The sequence below is a fragment of the Gallus gallus genome, chromosome 2, assembly GCF_016699485.2.
Source record: "Gallus gallus isolate bGalGal1 chromosome 2, bGalGal1.mat.broiler.GRCg7b, whole genome shotgun sequence".
In the NCBI taxonomy this organism is placed as follows: domain Eukaryota; kingdom Metazoa; phylum Chordata; class Aves; order Galliformes; family Phasianidae; genus Gallus; species Gallus gallus.
The window spans coordinates 131,157,806-131,174,208 of NC_052533.1; the positions used below are offsets into that span (position 1 = coordinate 131,157,806).

Below are 16,403 nucleotides of genomic sequence, written 5' to 3' on the forward strand. Positions count from 1 at the left end.
AGACAAATATGCAATATACATTTTTCATTCTTAATGTAAGAAATCTACATTATATTATTTTGAAAAATGCCTTAGAGTTTTAAAGCTATGCTTTTATTTCCAGGTAAGTTACCATAAAAAACAGGAAGGTGTTCTCTAAAAGCAGACCTCTTTGAAACAACTTAGAAGCTGAAGTCTGAGGTGCCCCAAGTCTCTTGCCATTCCAAAGTTTTTATCACATAATTATCTTATTTAGGTATGAAATAAGATATACTTGGGCTCTACGCATATATAAATCTTTCACACTGCAATTAATCAGTCTACTGCAAATAACTACTTGCATATGAAGAGCTCCATCCTTTGTGTCTGAAAATTAGTAAAATATGTTAGGAAAAAAAAAAGCATTTAAACTCTCTCGGACACATCTTGCCATGAAAAAATCTGCAGAGAACACAGACTGCACATCAGCCAGAACAAACCATTTCTAAATCTCTTAGACCACTGGCATGGATGCAATGTTCTACATACAGATGTTTGTTCTGTCAGTGAACCTGAGGAGGCAGGAAACTCATTTATGCGCTTATCATCCCTCATAAGAACTGTATACGTGCCTGAAGATTAACACTCTAGGATCTCTCAGCCACACAAATCACTGATACAATTTAAAATGCAGTGTGATAAAACACTGCCCTGTGCACCAGAGAAACTGAGGCACTTGCAATACCTGTTTAAGCTATGAATCTTCAACATTTATTTAAAAAAAGGAAAAAAAAAAAAGGCAAGGGGGGAGGAGAGGAAAGGGGAAAAAAAGGAAAAAGAAAACTGCATACATGAGAAAATGCATTATGGGGGTGGTGGGATAGAAGAATCTGACGTTTAAAACATACTGGCCAGCTCTGGTGGTAAGAGAAACAGGCACCTTGGATTCAAATTTCATGCTCCCACCACTAAACCACAATCCCTGCAGAGCATTTAAGTAAAGCTATAAAATGGAACATCAAACAGCAAATGCAAAGCTCTAGGATGTATTTGAACGCTATTAAACATACAGCTAATCAGGCTTCTCCTTGGCTAAAATACGTAAACAAAACAGAAATCACTCCATACAGTAGAATATCATGGGGATCTTTACATGTTTACTTCATGGAGAGAGCAGATATAGAGTTTCTGCTACAAACTAAGCATGAATGACAAAAATCAAGAGATGAATTACGACAGTAAGAAGCACTGATGAAAAAAACAAGTCAGTGATGTTTGTGGCTAAACAAAACGGTTAGTGCTTGCCAAAGTTTCAGAAGTTAGCAAAGAGACGTAAATGAGAGAGAAGGATAATACTAACTAGTTCTGACATTAAATCATTCCCATACAAGCCTCTGGAGAGACATGCCATATTCCTCCATAGTGCTGCATTTCACTGCGTGCCTTTTCTCATTACTTTTCTGCTAGGCTTAACTGTGACTTACGGTGTGTTTCAGGAAGATCAGACCCTGAAAGATGCACACTAAGCTGAACCTCACAGAAGTACAGAACCAAATACTATTGGCACGGATCTTGCTATTCTGTGAAGAGAGAAACCGTAACAAAAATATTACATGGAAATTGATGCCCAGAGCAAAAGCATTACTCACTGCAGCAGCAGTCAATAGTGCTTCAAGGAAAGGTGTAAAGAACGTCTTGCTGGTAAATGCAAATTCCTATCCACACACAGGTACTCCCAATCTGTCATACTCAAGCCCAAACCAAGAAACATAAAGGAAAATAGTCTATGATCTATGATGCTAGGCAAGCATAAAATCAAGTTGACTTCCATATGAAAGGATTTCCCACTTAACTCTGCTGCAATTCTCAAACCTCCAAGACTGGCTATAATGGCCCATAGAGGTGAACATCCACCTAGTGATATGACGTAGGAGTAACTGTTTTGTCTACTTCTAGCCCTAGCCCACCTCACTGCTACTAGTTACTTCAGAGGCACCAGGCATCTAAGAATAAGTAGTTTTCAAAGAGACCATCACAGCAGGCATGTTGTTAAGCGTATGGGGTTGTTGGGTTAGCTGACCCTTCATAATAAAATAAAAAAAAAAAAGATCACAACAGATGAAATGCCATTGCTATCAGCTCCTCCATAGTCTTCTCCTGGATTTTGAGGTGTCAGTACACATTTTTGAGGCACTCTGCATCTAAGGATATGAATAAGATATGCAGCTGCCTATCAGTTACAATGCACACAATGAGCTGCCAATGAGGAAAATAGCAACATTTTTCTCAGCTACATTCTCTTAAGACTTCGGTAATTAGAAAAAGCCAGCTGCAGTTAATAAGAAAGAATGTTAAACTGGTTTTTTTTTTTTTTTATTTACTAAAGAAGAAAAAAAGCTTCACTGCTACTGATACACAGAAGCCAAGTAAATCACTGGGCTCTTTCACTATGACTGCTGGTAGAAAGCCCTGCATGGAAAAACTACTGCAGCTCATCTGGTAGGAACACAAGCCCTAAATGGAGGTCTTCATTCAGGTCAAGCTTTGGCAAATTCTAATCCTTCTCAGGTGACATTACTTGTATTCCACCACATCCCAGTTGATCTCTTCAAATATTTTCCTTCCTCTCCTCCTTAAGCCTTTCAGAGTGTGTTTAAGTAGCACAGACTAATGTTATTTTACCCAATGAGCCTCATATTACACCCGGCTCAATATGCAGTAGTTTCACTTAACGGCTGCTTGGAAAGCTATTAAGAGAAAACAGTATGAACCAAGTCAGTCTTCAGATTCAGGTTTAATAGAGTCACATTTCAACCCTCTTCCAAAAGCTGAAAAACCCTACATGTATTTATGCCACTGCTAAAGTTACAAAAACTAGAACTTGGAAGCAGCAGGACTTTTTCCAGGAGTCTGATGGAAAGAACAAAAAGGAATGAAAAAGTTTGAGTTTTCAGATACAGCATTAGAAAAAGCATACTACGGTTCTTATTTAAGAGAAATGCCTGACATTTGGCCTTCCTGTATAACCTGACAATACTACTGCTTGACAGTGCAATATTCACCCAAACAAGCACCACTTTGGTTGTATGCACTCTACCAGAGTTGGTTTGGCATCATCCACAGATAAAATGAGTGAGACCAAAGTTAGTTCTACTATCTCAACCACCTCATTCACAAGCCAGTCTCTGGTATTTGGAAAATGTTAACTTCAGAAAGAAAAATATTGAGGAGCAAAGAACTCCTGTGATGTAAAATTGGTACGATAGAGAACCCAATTTTGTGTCGCCTGATAACTTGAAACGGCCCAAATCACCCAGATAAACTCATGTTTTCATCTTGTTTGGTTTTGCCTCCTACATTTCATTTCCCCCGTGCAACAATATTGGTTTTCTTTGTCTGATTGTCTTTTTTACACAGGGACAAGAAGGGAAGTCGGGGTGGAGCAGGTGATATTTCAAGACTTCTGCGAGCCTGAGTATCTTGCTGAAGCAAAATGACCAAACTCAGAACTCCTGTATCACCACTCAACACAAGAAAACTCCTCTATATTGCTCAATAACCTTAACAATGTTAAGTCCAAACTAAGTTCCTCATCACAGTTAAGGTTATTACTGCAGATAATTTAGATAATGTACCCAAGGGATTCCTAAAGGGACTGGGAGCTCCACATTTCCTCTCCACAGCTGGTGATTACTGAAGCCAAGCAGGCACAAGCCAGGCACCTGAGACATTACCAAATTGCCTTTCCCAGAATCCCAGGCTGGCAGGGCCCTCTGTGCCCCTCTGGCCCACTCCTGCTCCAGCAGGGATACCCAGAGCAGGGGGGCCAGGCCCACAGCCAGGCAGCTTCTGAACATCCCCAGGGAAGAGACCTACAGCCTCAGAGGGAACCCCTGTGCTCCAGTTCTTGCCCACCGCCTCCTCTCCTGGCACCGGCACCACTGAAAGGAGCCTGGTTCTACGCTCCAGGCACCCTCCCAAGATATGCCGATGAGATCTCCAAGCCTCCTCTTCTCCACATTTCCTAAAATTCAATTCCTCCTCTGGGGGCCACCTATGAAGCCCAGTAATACCTGAGACTGAAAAAAACAGTTATGATGAACACTTACAATTCTGTTGTTTCATTCATTTTAAAAAGATGCCAGGGCCACTGGCATCTCAGCATGAGTGAAGCCACTGCAGTCCTGCAGGCCTCACTACTGCTGTGAGAAACACAGCAGGAATCCAAAGCACCTGTCTAGAAGCACCTTCTCAATTGCATGTTTTAATTATTAATTCCCATACTGCCATAAATGTCATTTTTTCCCCACATCAATATGCTGCTTCACATTTACATAAAGCAGGAAATTATTTTCTGTTGCCACTGGCTTTGATGCATACATGTGTTAACAGAAGTTTCATGCATGGGAAATCTGCACATGGCAGCATGCCTCCTCAAGTCAACTTTCCTCACAAGAGAGGGTTTCAAGCAGGGGAGATCAGACTGACCATTTTAGAGAGGACAGAAGACCAAATTTGGAGGTGAAACCACCCCTTGCAAATGCTCCTAATGAAGGCATTAAAATACACGATTCCATGAGGCTAGGTAAATAAATAAACACCCTGCAAAACATGGTTTGGTTTCCCACCCCTTGCAAGGGTGAAGCATCTCAAGTCAGAGGCCATACGTAAGCATTTTGCAATAATAGGCAATAGCTTGGAACAAACTAAAACAGGGTGCTACTGTCTTGTTGTGTTGTAAACACAACCTAAGGCACCTTGGCTGCATTACAGCCTCCTGTTGAGTTACAGTTCCTCTTGCTGAGTCAAAACTGAGCCCACGTCCATCATGTCATTAGCATGTGCTGCGTAAAACTGGACATAAAGCAGGTCTGAACAAGCTGTAATGAAAGGCCAAAGATCATTCCTGATAGTGGAGAGAAATCCAGGCCAGACTTTGCTCCAGTGACTTTGATTCAGTTTCTTCCTTGGCTGTCAGCTAAGCAATGTCAGTACTACCAGGCTGCACCTCGGCTGTGATCCTTAAATGCTAACTCACCGCAGGTAACATAAAAGATTAATAACCTTTAGTTCCCATTAATAGAGGCTTAGCTACAGGCTTGCCAGTACATTCAACGGGAAGGTTAGCAGGTTTATAATAAAAACACAGCAATCAAAAAATCTGCAGCAATTGGAAAAAGAATTGAGCAAGTCAATGATACCTACCTTTGCCAAGCATGGTCATTGCTTCTGTGGTTTCCAACCTGCCCAGCAGATCCCAGTGAGGGCACACCGGCTGTTGTCGGGGATGCAATACATGTGCAGATGATGTGTGCGTGCACTGCAGCCCTATGTCTGATGTGGCCAGTCTGGGGTTGGGTGGATGGTGCTTTGTTTTTTTTTGTATTTCAAAGGTGGCAACCATACGGCTGCAGAGACCATACATCAGTGCATGTATTTGTCTGTAACATATTTCAGCCAGCATTTCAACTCAGGGGGAAAAAAAAAAAAAAGGAACTTAGCCACATCAGGAAGTTTATACTCTGTTACACCACTGCAGTTCTCTCACACAAAAGCTGTTTTGCCTTCGTCGTGTAAATGTGTACAAGTTTTACCCAGTACAGAAGCACAGATTCACTGCTGCATCCAGTTTGCTTGGGAGAGTGTTCACGCACCCTCTCAGTGACGATACCCAACTGTTGATATCCCAAACGTCACTCATGTTTTAGGGCCCTCACTCTGCCTCATTACATCCACATTTCTGTCTGTTTTTCATCAGCGTGAAAAAAATCTTGATGATTCACCAAAAAAATCCCCCCCCCCCCTTCCACCCCCAAAAAAAAGAAAAGAAACAGACAAAAGTTTGGATTTGAGACTCATAATCCCTAACCCATAGGCTCTGGATTAGTTTTAGATTTACATCTTAAAAATCCTAGAGAGTTTTTATCTACTATTGTCTAATTATGTTGTTAGCTACTAACAGTAAATCCTACCAGAAAGACTTCCATGATATTTTGAATCTATACGAACCACTCATGATATTTGCTGGTGCCCTCTTCAAACAGTGGCCATAATGCAATTATGAGTGTTTGTTCTGAAAAGTAATTACAGAACTGCATGCCTGCTCTAAATACTGGCTGTAATTAATAACACTGTCCTCGCTAAAGCCACTCAAATGCCATCCCATAAAAACAAACAAATAAAAAGAAGTCAGAGTAAATAGCATAAATTCCATTCGTTTATAAAAGGACAGAATCTCACAGATACATAGAGTGCTTGGCTCTAATGTAATACATAACTGATAAATTACTCGAGGCCACGATTAATTAATTACTGAATGTCAAACTACATGCTACAAAAGGATACAAGGCAAGCTTTTCCTATTACAGGGAAACAGATCATGAACTTATTTTTTTTTTACACTGTTCACCACATCTTAACAGACTGGATCTTAAAAACCTCCCCTTCCTTTGCCATCACATAATCAAGGTACTCAAGATATCTTAAAAAAAAATACCTGAGAAAAGACCTTTTTGCCCCACGTTAACATTTTATTCCCTTATGTTCTTTCACTCCTTACAGTTTTTATACTCCAAGAGGAAGGACTGAGAAACGCAATCACCAACATCTGCCCATGCCACCATCTAAAAAGAAATTTGAAATGGCAACTCAGCACATAAAAACAAACAACTGCACCAAAATGAAGTGAGATTAATGCAAAGCTACATAAGTTGATGTTAGTCTTGCATTCAGGAGTACTTCAGTACTGACATAAGGACAAGGTGTGCATGTTCACAAAACACAGCTGCTCCAGGGAACACTGACAATACAAAGCTCAGAGATGTGCCTGTGGTTCTGAAATGGGCCAAAATTAAGGACACAATGTCTCAAACCCTCATAGTCTCCCAGGATGAGAAAATCTTCAGAAAGAAGCACTTGTAATGACCTACAGTGGTTGCTTCTACTCCACAGTCAGAACACTGACCTTCTCATCAACTAAGCTCTTGCCATGCAATACATACAAACACCAGTTTGCTGTAATTCCCCCTTCCCTATCTCCATATGGAAACTATATTGAAAAGGTGCCATTAATCCAAGTGCATGTCCACCAGACTCTCATTTTTGCCTCTTCTGTGCTTGACACGCTGCTGCACCAGTGTGCCTTTTTGGGAGCCAATACGTCAAACTGTTTCAACTTAATTTGTCCTCGGAGTTTTGCGGAAGTATTGGTGAAAATGGACAGAACTGTTCACCTCACGGTAAACCAAGTGACAGCTGGATCAGATTTAGAGAAACATAGCTCCATCACTGGATTCTCAATTCAGGCAAGTTGACCTGCTGCCCACAGATGTATAAAGTTCAGTAGATATAAAAATAAACCCTAGTCAACAAATGACTTAAATGTATGGAGTTGGCTGGATAAAGCCATTGTGTAGACAAAAGCAGACGCACAGCCCAAACTCTGCACCTGCCCAATGGCCCTCAGGAGAAGGATTCACCTGATACTTCACTTAGTGAGATGGATTAGTCAGGATCCAGCTATCAAAGAGTTGTGTTGCAACCCATTTCCACACTCTAAAACAAAAAAAGAACTCTTAAAGAGGAGATTTAACAGACTAAAAAGCTAACACCACTGCCCAAAAAGCAATAGATTTACTCTGCATGCATAAGGTAACCTTGCAGCACCCAAATAATAATACTTCCCAAGGTATTACATCTACTAAACAAGCACTGCACAGACAGTAAGTATACACATTATGGCAGTACCTAATTTTGGTGTCTAAAGCAGCCTGTGATAAAAGGATCAAGCTGTTACATTTTTGCATTATCAATAGCCAACGTTTATGAAGTCATGCTTTTTCACTAAGAAAAGGATTAGCAAACACTTGGAGTCTAGACAAATACCAGAAGGTTCTCAAACTGTGCCCAAAAAAAAATCTTTGTGGTGAAAAGGAAAGGAATGCTTAAGGAAAAAAAAAAAAAAAAAGTGATTTAATTTAGTATTACACGAGGGCTGCTCCAAAAGTAATGCCTCCTATTTTATTACAATGGCCCACAACATCAGAGGCAGATGTTGGTGGTATGGCACCAGAGGCTGAATCTTCCCGTCAGTATTCTGTTACTTCTTGTTGCCATGTGACAGATGGCAGCAGAGGGGCACACAGACAAAATGGCATCTGACATGGAAGTGCCTATGAAGCAAAGGGGTGGAACTGAATTCCTCCATGCAGAAAAAAAAAAAATGACATCCATTGGCATTCAATGATACTCGCCAAATGTTTACCAAGACCAAACAGTGGATGTGAGGACAGTGAGGCAGTGGACAGTGCGTTTCAGCAGTGACAACAGCAGTATGAAAGATAAACCACATTCCAGATGGCCATGCACAGCTGTCACACCATAAAACAAAGAGTCTAGATCAGTTCATCCATGTGAATCTGCTGCTGATGGTGACTATGTTGAAAAATAGTGCTTTGTAGATGAGAATTTGCTCTATCAAACACCACTATTGTGCTCTTTGCAACTGTCATAGCTTCCATGGAAATAATTAGGAGGCATTACTTTCAGAGCGATGCACATATTAAAAATGTCTGAAAATAAACAAGCCTCTAATGAAGAAAGCAGAGCTTTTCATGGACTATATCTGTTAGCTTTGAAAGAGCTACACCAACATAATTAGAAAGAAAGAAAACATAAGAAAGCTGGATGTGGGGGTTCCCATCTCATTTGGCATTGCTTTCAGCTTGTTTCAGAGACCAACAACAAAAATGTACATATCTGAACTATACTTCAGATATACTACACTCACAGGCAAGTAAGTAATCTTATCTGACATTTCTTGAGTCTATTAATATTTCTGGAGCCCAATCAAAGGGAAGCATCTACAACCTGTACCCCCTGTACTCAGCACTGGTGAGGCCGCACCTCAAGTACTGTGCCCAGTTTTGGGCCCCTCACTGTAAGAAAGACATCGAGGCCCTGGAGCGTGTCCAGAGGAGGACAACAAAGCTGGTGAGGAGTCTGGAGCACAGGCCTTATGAGGAGTGGCTGAAGGAGCTGGGATTGTTCAGTCTGGAGAAGAGGAGGCTCAGGGGAGACTTTATTGCTCTCTATAACTACCTGAAGGGAGGTTGTAGTGAGCTGGGGGTCAGCCTCTTCTCTCGTTTGACTAGTGATAGGACTAGAGGGAATGGCTTCAAGCTGTGCCAGGGAAGGTTCAGGCTGGACATTAGGAAATACTACTTCTCTGAAAGGGTGGTCAGGCACTGGAATGGGCTGCCCAGAGAGGTGGTGGAGTCACCAACCCTGGAGGTGTTCAAGCAATGTTTGGATGTTGTGTTGAGGGACATGGTTTAATGAGAACCATTGGTGATGGGTGGATGGTTGGACTGTATGATCCTGTGGGTCTTTTCCAACCTTGGTGATTCTATGGTTCTAATAGGATGGATTGACTTGTACCAACAGCTCCATGGACCACAATGACCACAGTTCCATCAATTATAACAGAAATGTATGATATTCGTGTTGAAGATAATTATGTGTAGTCAAGTAAATTCCATTCCTGCAATGTATAATCAGGGATGCATTTTTGAAAGGGGCATTACAACTCAGCTATACGTTTTTGAGTTTGATGTACAGTCCACTGGGAAAAAATTGTAACCCGTGATGATCTGCAGGTTTGACTTGACAATACTCTCTAATCTATGAAAATAAATCAAAATAGCTAAGGTTTTTGTTCGGTTGTTGTTGGCTTTTTTTATTATTATAAAAAACAGCTACACGAGAAATGAAAAGCCGACCTCTGTGGGATAGTCAGGCTCTTAGCAGAAGTAGAAAGAGAAATGATGATAATATAAAAAGGAAGACCATTGTTTTTTCTTTTTATTCCTTGAATTTTGATACTGAACATCCCTTCCACATTCTGTCTCTTAAATAATGTCAATTTTTTTTTTTTTACTGATAACAACTTATGTCAAGTATATTAGCACAGTATTATTTTATCATAGTAATTACATGTCCTTGTATACCACAGATGATGGACTTCATTGCGAAACAGCATTCTTATTTCTAATCACCTTACCTTCCCTAATCAGTAAGCACCCTCACTTTTGGTATTTGCCATGCATTTTAACCTGCTCTAGCAACAGATTTCAGCTAAGCCTTGGAAGACATATTCCCAAACACTGGAAAGCATTTAAACAAGTCAAAAAGCAGACAAATATACCCTTCGTCACACTGAAAGGACTCTGCAAATCTTCCTACAGGTTTTAACACAGAAAAGTAAAAGGACAGAGAAACTATGCCTGACCAGACACCCATCTAGCCGGGTATACTCACCCCAAGTGACCAGCAATGGAAGCTAACGGATGCAGACAGGAATGGGAAAGCAGGCGTACATACAGCATGTGCTGGGACATGCTCTCCATTTTCATCTTCCACCATAAAGACACCTCAAGGTGTCAGATGCATGTGACCTGCTCTATGGGAATCCTCCAGTTGTTGCTCCAGAAGGTCATGTACATCCCCATCAAACCTGCCAGGCCCAAAAGGGTGGCTTAAATATCACAAGCTGTTCTAGAAACCTACATCAGGCAACTGAATCAAGCTCCTGGACTTCAGAGCTCATTTTCAAGCTGAACATCACTCTTTGCGTTTCGAGCGCCGCTTCACAAACCTTCACAATCCACTTGAGCACTGATTATCCCCAACGACACTATGCCATTCGCTAGCTCATTATTCCTTCATTCATACAAGTTTTGGTTTCCGCTGACATTTTAGTGTAAGAAGCTTCCTCAGACTTACCAGACAATAGGGTGTGAGTAGCCAATTTTTTTTTTTTTTTTTTTTTAAGTTTGACTTTTCAGTGGATTCATTGTTAGGATATTGTTACTGGTGTAATACCATGTGTATATGCAGAGTGTTTTGTAACTAGCTACTCCAAGTAGTAAAGGGTTGAGGAACAGAAGGGACCCTCAAGAGCTGTACTACTGATCACAAGTACCTGGGGAATAACTCCAGCAAGTGTTAACATGTCTTTTACAAATTGTTACAAGCACTTAAGTAACACCTGAAGTAGAAAAAAAAAGGAGTTCAAAGTACAGCTTCCCAGAAGGGTTTTAAGCCTTAACCCACCAGCAAAAAGTTCACAGTCCTCCAAATGCAACACATGTTTCAAGTTCAAAGAGAAGTAAGAACAGACAAAAAGCCTGGACGCTGACGGAGAATCAAAAGGTGTTCTCTTCTGTCTGTATGACTGCTGATGATGTTTAAGGCAGTATACTGCTCTTTGGAGTTGGTACAATTCTTGCAAAGCAGATGCGGTACATGCTGTGGTACATGTGGTAGATAATCAAGGCATTTTTCCTTAATTCCTCTTCCCTAATAATTAAGTCCTCAACCTTTCCTATAGCCTGACCACACATACAAACGAGAAAGGCTCTGTTATTATCACCTTCTCAGGTCATTACGTAATTAATAAAGCTAATTCTCAAACCCCTATATCTCAGTAAGTTTTCCTCTAGCTGTAAATCCATGTAACAAATTAATAACTGATGTGTGGTCAAGATCTCCATCTTGCATAAGGTGGTACACATTTAAGCAGATTCAATCAGATTCCAGTGACTATGTTGCTCCATATATGCATACACTCCTACAAACACCCCACACAGAGCTCTACTGAGCCACTTGGACACAGGGAACATTCCATTCCCAGGCGCTCCTCCTATTTCTACCTGCGGATATTTTGCCATCACTGCTGTTTCCCACCATTCATGCACTTCCAGTGACGCAGCCTTTATCCAATACAGAATGAGAACATCTAGCACATGAGCATGTACGGTAGCCTTTATCACACTCCTTGAATATGAAGTCTCAAACTGAGCAGAAAGACAAGTTTTCTACACTGTTTTTCCTGGAGTTCTGGGATGTAGGCAAACTCCAGTTTCCTCATGGGAATATGTCCCATTTGCATCTCTTCACTCTTCCAACAGTGGTCTCATCAACTCCACTTAGTCCCTCTTACTGCAGAAAAGTCTCCCTGCCCATGCAGACATTGCTATCACATTGACTTCAGCAACTAACTTTTTGGTGGTCACTTCCAGAGAAAGCAAACTCTTCTCAGTCAATGCTTTTGCAGAATACCATCACTCCTCCTGGTAAGCATGGCTAACAGTCTTTGTTTCTACATACTACCATTGGATCTGAAGTTCAGTAGAGTTGTTCTCCTCACTTCTCAAAGACAAGGAAAAAATGATTGGTCTCACACGTGCCACCATGTTCAGTGAAGTCCTAAGAGATGGAGTCACTCACCTTATGCTGAGCAATATAGAGAAAGAAATCCAAGATTGAAATGAACAAGGAGTAGGCATTCAAAAGAAGTGAAAAATCAAACTACACAGCTAAACAAGAAAGAGAAAGGAGGTGTTTTGATATTAAATCAGCTAGCTATGAGGTTGGACTACTGACCCTTAAGCTACATACCTGTCAATATATTTTAGAATAGATTCTGTTAGAAAGGCAAGTCATCACATCTACCTTCTTAGGCTCAAGACTTCTAAGGGGAGGAGGTGCTGGAGTGTTTCCAGAGAAGTAAGGGGCAGAGCAGAATTCTAATGAGCTGCCAGAGTAACTAAGAGGAGCAGTGGCATTCACAGCATCTGCTGACTGTGATACATATAAAGCACAACTTCTAAAGCAGGGGCATTCGCTAACAGAGCAAAAAGCAATGCCAGAAAGGAGCCACATTCTAAGCATTAGTATTTCATTCCACTTCTACTGCAGTGTTGCACGATTCCTTGGTAGGAGAAAGGGTTGAAAGAAGAAGGGGAATACAGGAGTCTGGAAACGTCCACCCAAATTAACTAAATACTTGTTTACTGGAGTATCCCACAGTAGTTACAAACACACACACACACACACACACACACACACACAAATACGCAGCCATATATGTATATTCAACATTCACAATACACAATTCAGCTGCTCTTCAGGAAAAAAAATAAAAAATAAAAAAAGAAGTAGCTACACATGATTTTTGCCCTGATTCCAGACTGAATGCAACTGATTTCTACCACACAGGAGACTGAATCGATGCCAAAATTTTCATTTCATTAAGAAAATGATATTATGGAGCATCTGAGATCATGTAACAGACAAAATAGAATGCCAAAGAAACGTTAACTGCCAGTACCCCACAGTGAATGCCTGATTATTTGCAGATGGGATATGGAAAAATTGTGAAATTATTGGAATTTTGAGTCCTGTACGAAAGCATTACTTCAGACTGCATGTGTCATGGCAAATGTCTATTAGAGTATTGAATGCATTCTTAGCTTTTGCTTTCAGTGGTCAAAACTGGCTGCGCTTCCTTCTTCAGCCTTATTAACTGGGAAGGGCTGCATTCTTCGAAGCACAAAACAGAACCCTTAGGTGATGGCACAAAACAGTGCCAGTAAGTCAACTATCAATACCGACCTTATTTATCCAATAACTAAACTAAAAGCTAATTTAAATCAATCTCCTTGGAAAAGCCAATTGTTCAACACGCCCAACAATTGCTCTGAGATCAATCGTCGAACATGAGATCAATTAAAACCAGCTTAGGTTTTGGTCAGAGGACAATTCACACAACTCGAGCTCTATGCCTATTCATTTCGGGCTCCCACAATGCAGCCCTTAAGCTCTGCTGTAAAGCAGAAATACCGCTATCACCCTCCGCTGTCTCGTCAGCACTCTTAAGTAGTTCCACATTTAATTAAAGACACAGTATCCCCTTTGTTAGCACAGATAGGCTGGTCACTTTCAAGGACTGCTATCGTTTTAGCCACACGCTGAAGTTAAATTCTGGAAACCATCTGTTGAAGAGCCATCAAAACTAAACTGCTGTACGGTTTTATTTGTGCCTACTCTGAGGCTGCAGGGAAGCAAAAGCTGCTCTCCTTCTGCAAGTTTCACTGCTATCTGTACCGGCTGTATGCTGCAGATGTTCGCTCCCTCTCCACTCAAATAACCCTTCGGTGCAATTTGTCCTGAAATCCCAGCGTGTGTCTCAGTGCTGGAGCCACCTGATTTACCATGAGCTTCGGGAATGGGGGGAACGACTGTGAAAAGAATGAGGAAACGAACAGCAATGCGATTGAGAACACGTGGAGAACAGAAACATTTGATACTGAAAGTGATTCGTCCTACAGAAAATGGAAAAGGAAAGGAGGAAAGGAGGAAAGGAGGAAAGGAGGAAAGGAGGAAAGGAGGAAAGGAGGAAAGGAGGAAAGGAGGAAAGGAGGAAAGGAGGAAAGGAGGAAAGGAGGAAAGGAGGAAAGGAGGAAAGGAGGAAAGGAGGAAAGGAGGAAAGGAGGAAAGGAGGAAAGGAGGAAAGGAGGAAAGGAGGAAAGGAGGAAAGGAGGAAAGGAGGAAAGGAGGAAAGGAGGAAAGGAGGAAAGGAGGAAAGGAGGAAAGGAGGAAAGGAGGAAAGGAGGAAAGGAGGAAAGGAGGAAAGGAGGAAAGGAGGAAAGGAGGAAAGGAGGAAAGGAGGAAAGGAGGAAAGGAGGAAAGGAGGAAAGGAGGAAAGGAGGAAAGGAGTCCGCAGGCGGCTGACAGCCGGGAAGCGCTGCAGTAACCGCTGCGGCCACACGGGTGCTGTACAGACACACTGCTCAGCTCCCAACTCCGCAATCCCCGCAGCAGCATCTCAGCAAAACAGACCCGATCCCAACGCACCGCTTCTCCCCGTTTCTCAAAGGGCTCTGCGCGCTTTGAGCACAACTTCACCACTCGACAAAGCAAAACCTCCGCAAACCACGGCCAGAGGCTCCGCCGTGCCGGGACCAGAGCGCGGGGCGGACGGAGGGCAGCCCCAGCGCTCAGCCCGAAGAGCGCGCCCCGCGACCCCGCTCGCTGCGAACTGCTGCGGAGCCGCGCGGCGGCACCGGGGGGCGGCCGCAGGACTCGCCGCTCCGGGAGCGGCGCGGGGCTCGCGGTCGGCGGAGCCCATCGGAGCTGCCGGCCCGGGGTCGGCTCACCTGCCTCGGGCGGGGGGCGGGCGCGGCGGCCCCCGCGGCTCCTCCTCACTCACCTCTCTTGCCGCGTCTCCAGCGGCCGGCTTGGCAGTGGCCGTAATCCATACAGTTCAGGACGATCAAGGCAAAGGAGAAGAGGCGAAACCGCATCCTGGGCCGCTGGGGCGGGCGGGCAGCCTCCTCCGGCGGCGGCGCGCGGGGCGGGCGGAGGGGGCAGCGGCTGCTGCGGGGGCTTCACGCGCCTCCCGCTGCCCTGAAAGCGCGCTGCGAACTCGCGGCGCCTTCCAGCATCGCCCCTGCGCTGCGCGGAGAGAGAGCGGGGGAAAGCGCGGCCGGGGCTCCGCGCGGCTCTCCGGTCCTCCCCTTTCTCCGGCTCTCCTCGGGAAAAAAACAAAATGAAGAAAAGAAACAAAAAAGCTCGGTCCGGGCTGCGGGCGCGAGCGGAGCTTCCGAGCGGAGTCACCGAGAGCCCCAACTTTTTTCCCCGGCGCTACCGCGAGCGCAGCCTCCGGACCCGCGCGCCCCGGGCCGGGCTGTCAGCCTCGCCAGCCGCTATTTATCCCGGCGCGAGGGCGCACCCCGCCCACACGCGCTCAGGTCGCAGCACGGCGGGGCCGGAGCCGCCTCCCCTACCTTCGGCGGCGCGGCCCCGCAACCAGCCCGCCCCGTCGGCGGGGCCGCAGAGCCACTCGGCTCCGCGGGGCTGCCCCCCGCGCCCGGCCCGAGTCGGGGGGGAGGGAGCTCCCGGCCGCATGCGGGCGACGTCCGCGTTCCCCCCGCTCCTCCTTCTCCTCCGCCCGGCGGCACGCCGCGCCGCCCGCTCCCCCCGGCCGCCCGCAGCCGCTCGGCGGGGGCCGCCCCCCGGGGCCGCGGGGCCGCGGGATGGAGCAGCGCCGCGCTCCCGGCCATGCCGCCGCCGCCGCCCGCCCTAGCGCCGCCCGGCGCCGCGCCCCCGCCTCCGCCCGCCCGGGCCCTAGCGCCGCCCGCCCCGCGACCCCCGGGGCTCGGGCTCGGCTCGGCGCGCCGCTGCCTCTCCTTCAAAGCCTCCTGGCGCGCCTATAACACGCTCGCTTCGCTCTTTCTTTCTTTTCTTCCCGCAGCGTTCAGTAACGAAATCTGTTTCTGTCTTTCAACCCTGTTTTTAAGACCTTAAGCTATTTATTTTCCCCTCTTTTCTTTCCTCTCAGCTCCTAAAATCGTATCTCTCAAGCTCCCATGGCTCTTCCCTGTGGAGCCACTCGCATTGTTCTGGGAAGATCATTCTTGGAGTCCTCAGGTATACGTGCACAGAGTGACTTCTAGCCATTCTGCTCCACATCTCTACTTGTCAAAGATACTGCAGAGCGCTGATTCCCTGGTGATGCTGGAACCGGGCAGCCCTGCCAAGAGAGGATGGAACACGAGAGCACCCCAGAGCTCGCAGGCATACTTAGCTCTGTCCAGGGGGAT

At 44.6% G+C, this 16,403-nt stretch overlaps 1 protein-coding gene across 2 annotated transcripts in view; it reads right to left on the reverse strand.

Moving 5' to 3' along the window:
• Positions 1-15,484, reverse strand: part of RSPO2 (R-spondin 2) — a 100,562-nt gene extending 85,078 nt beyond the window's left edge. For both annotated transcript variants that reach the window (XM_040678626.2, NM_001319024.3), the window contains exon 1: positions 15,011-15,484. In XM_040678626.2, the coding sequence (XP_040534560.1) occupies positions 15,011-15,104 (94 nt within the window). In that variant the 5' untranslated portion in view covers positions 15,105-15,484. The remainder of the gene's footprint in view (positions 1-15,010) is intronic.
• Positions 15,485-16,403: the final 919 nt, after the last annotated feature.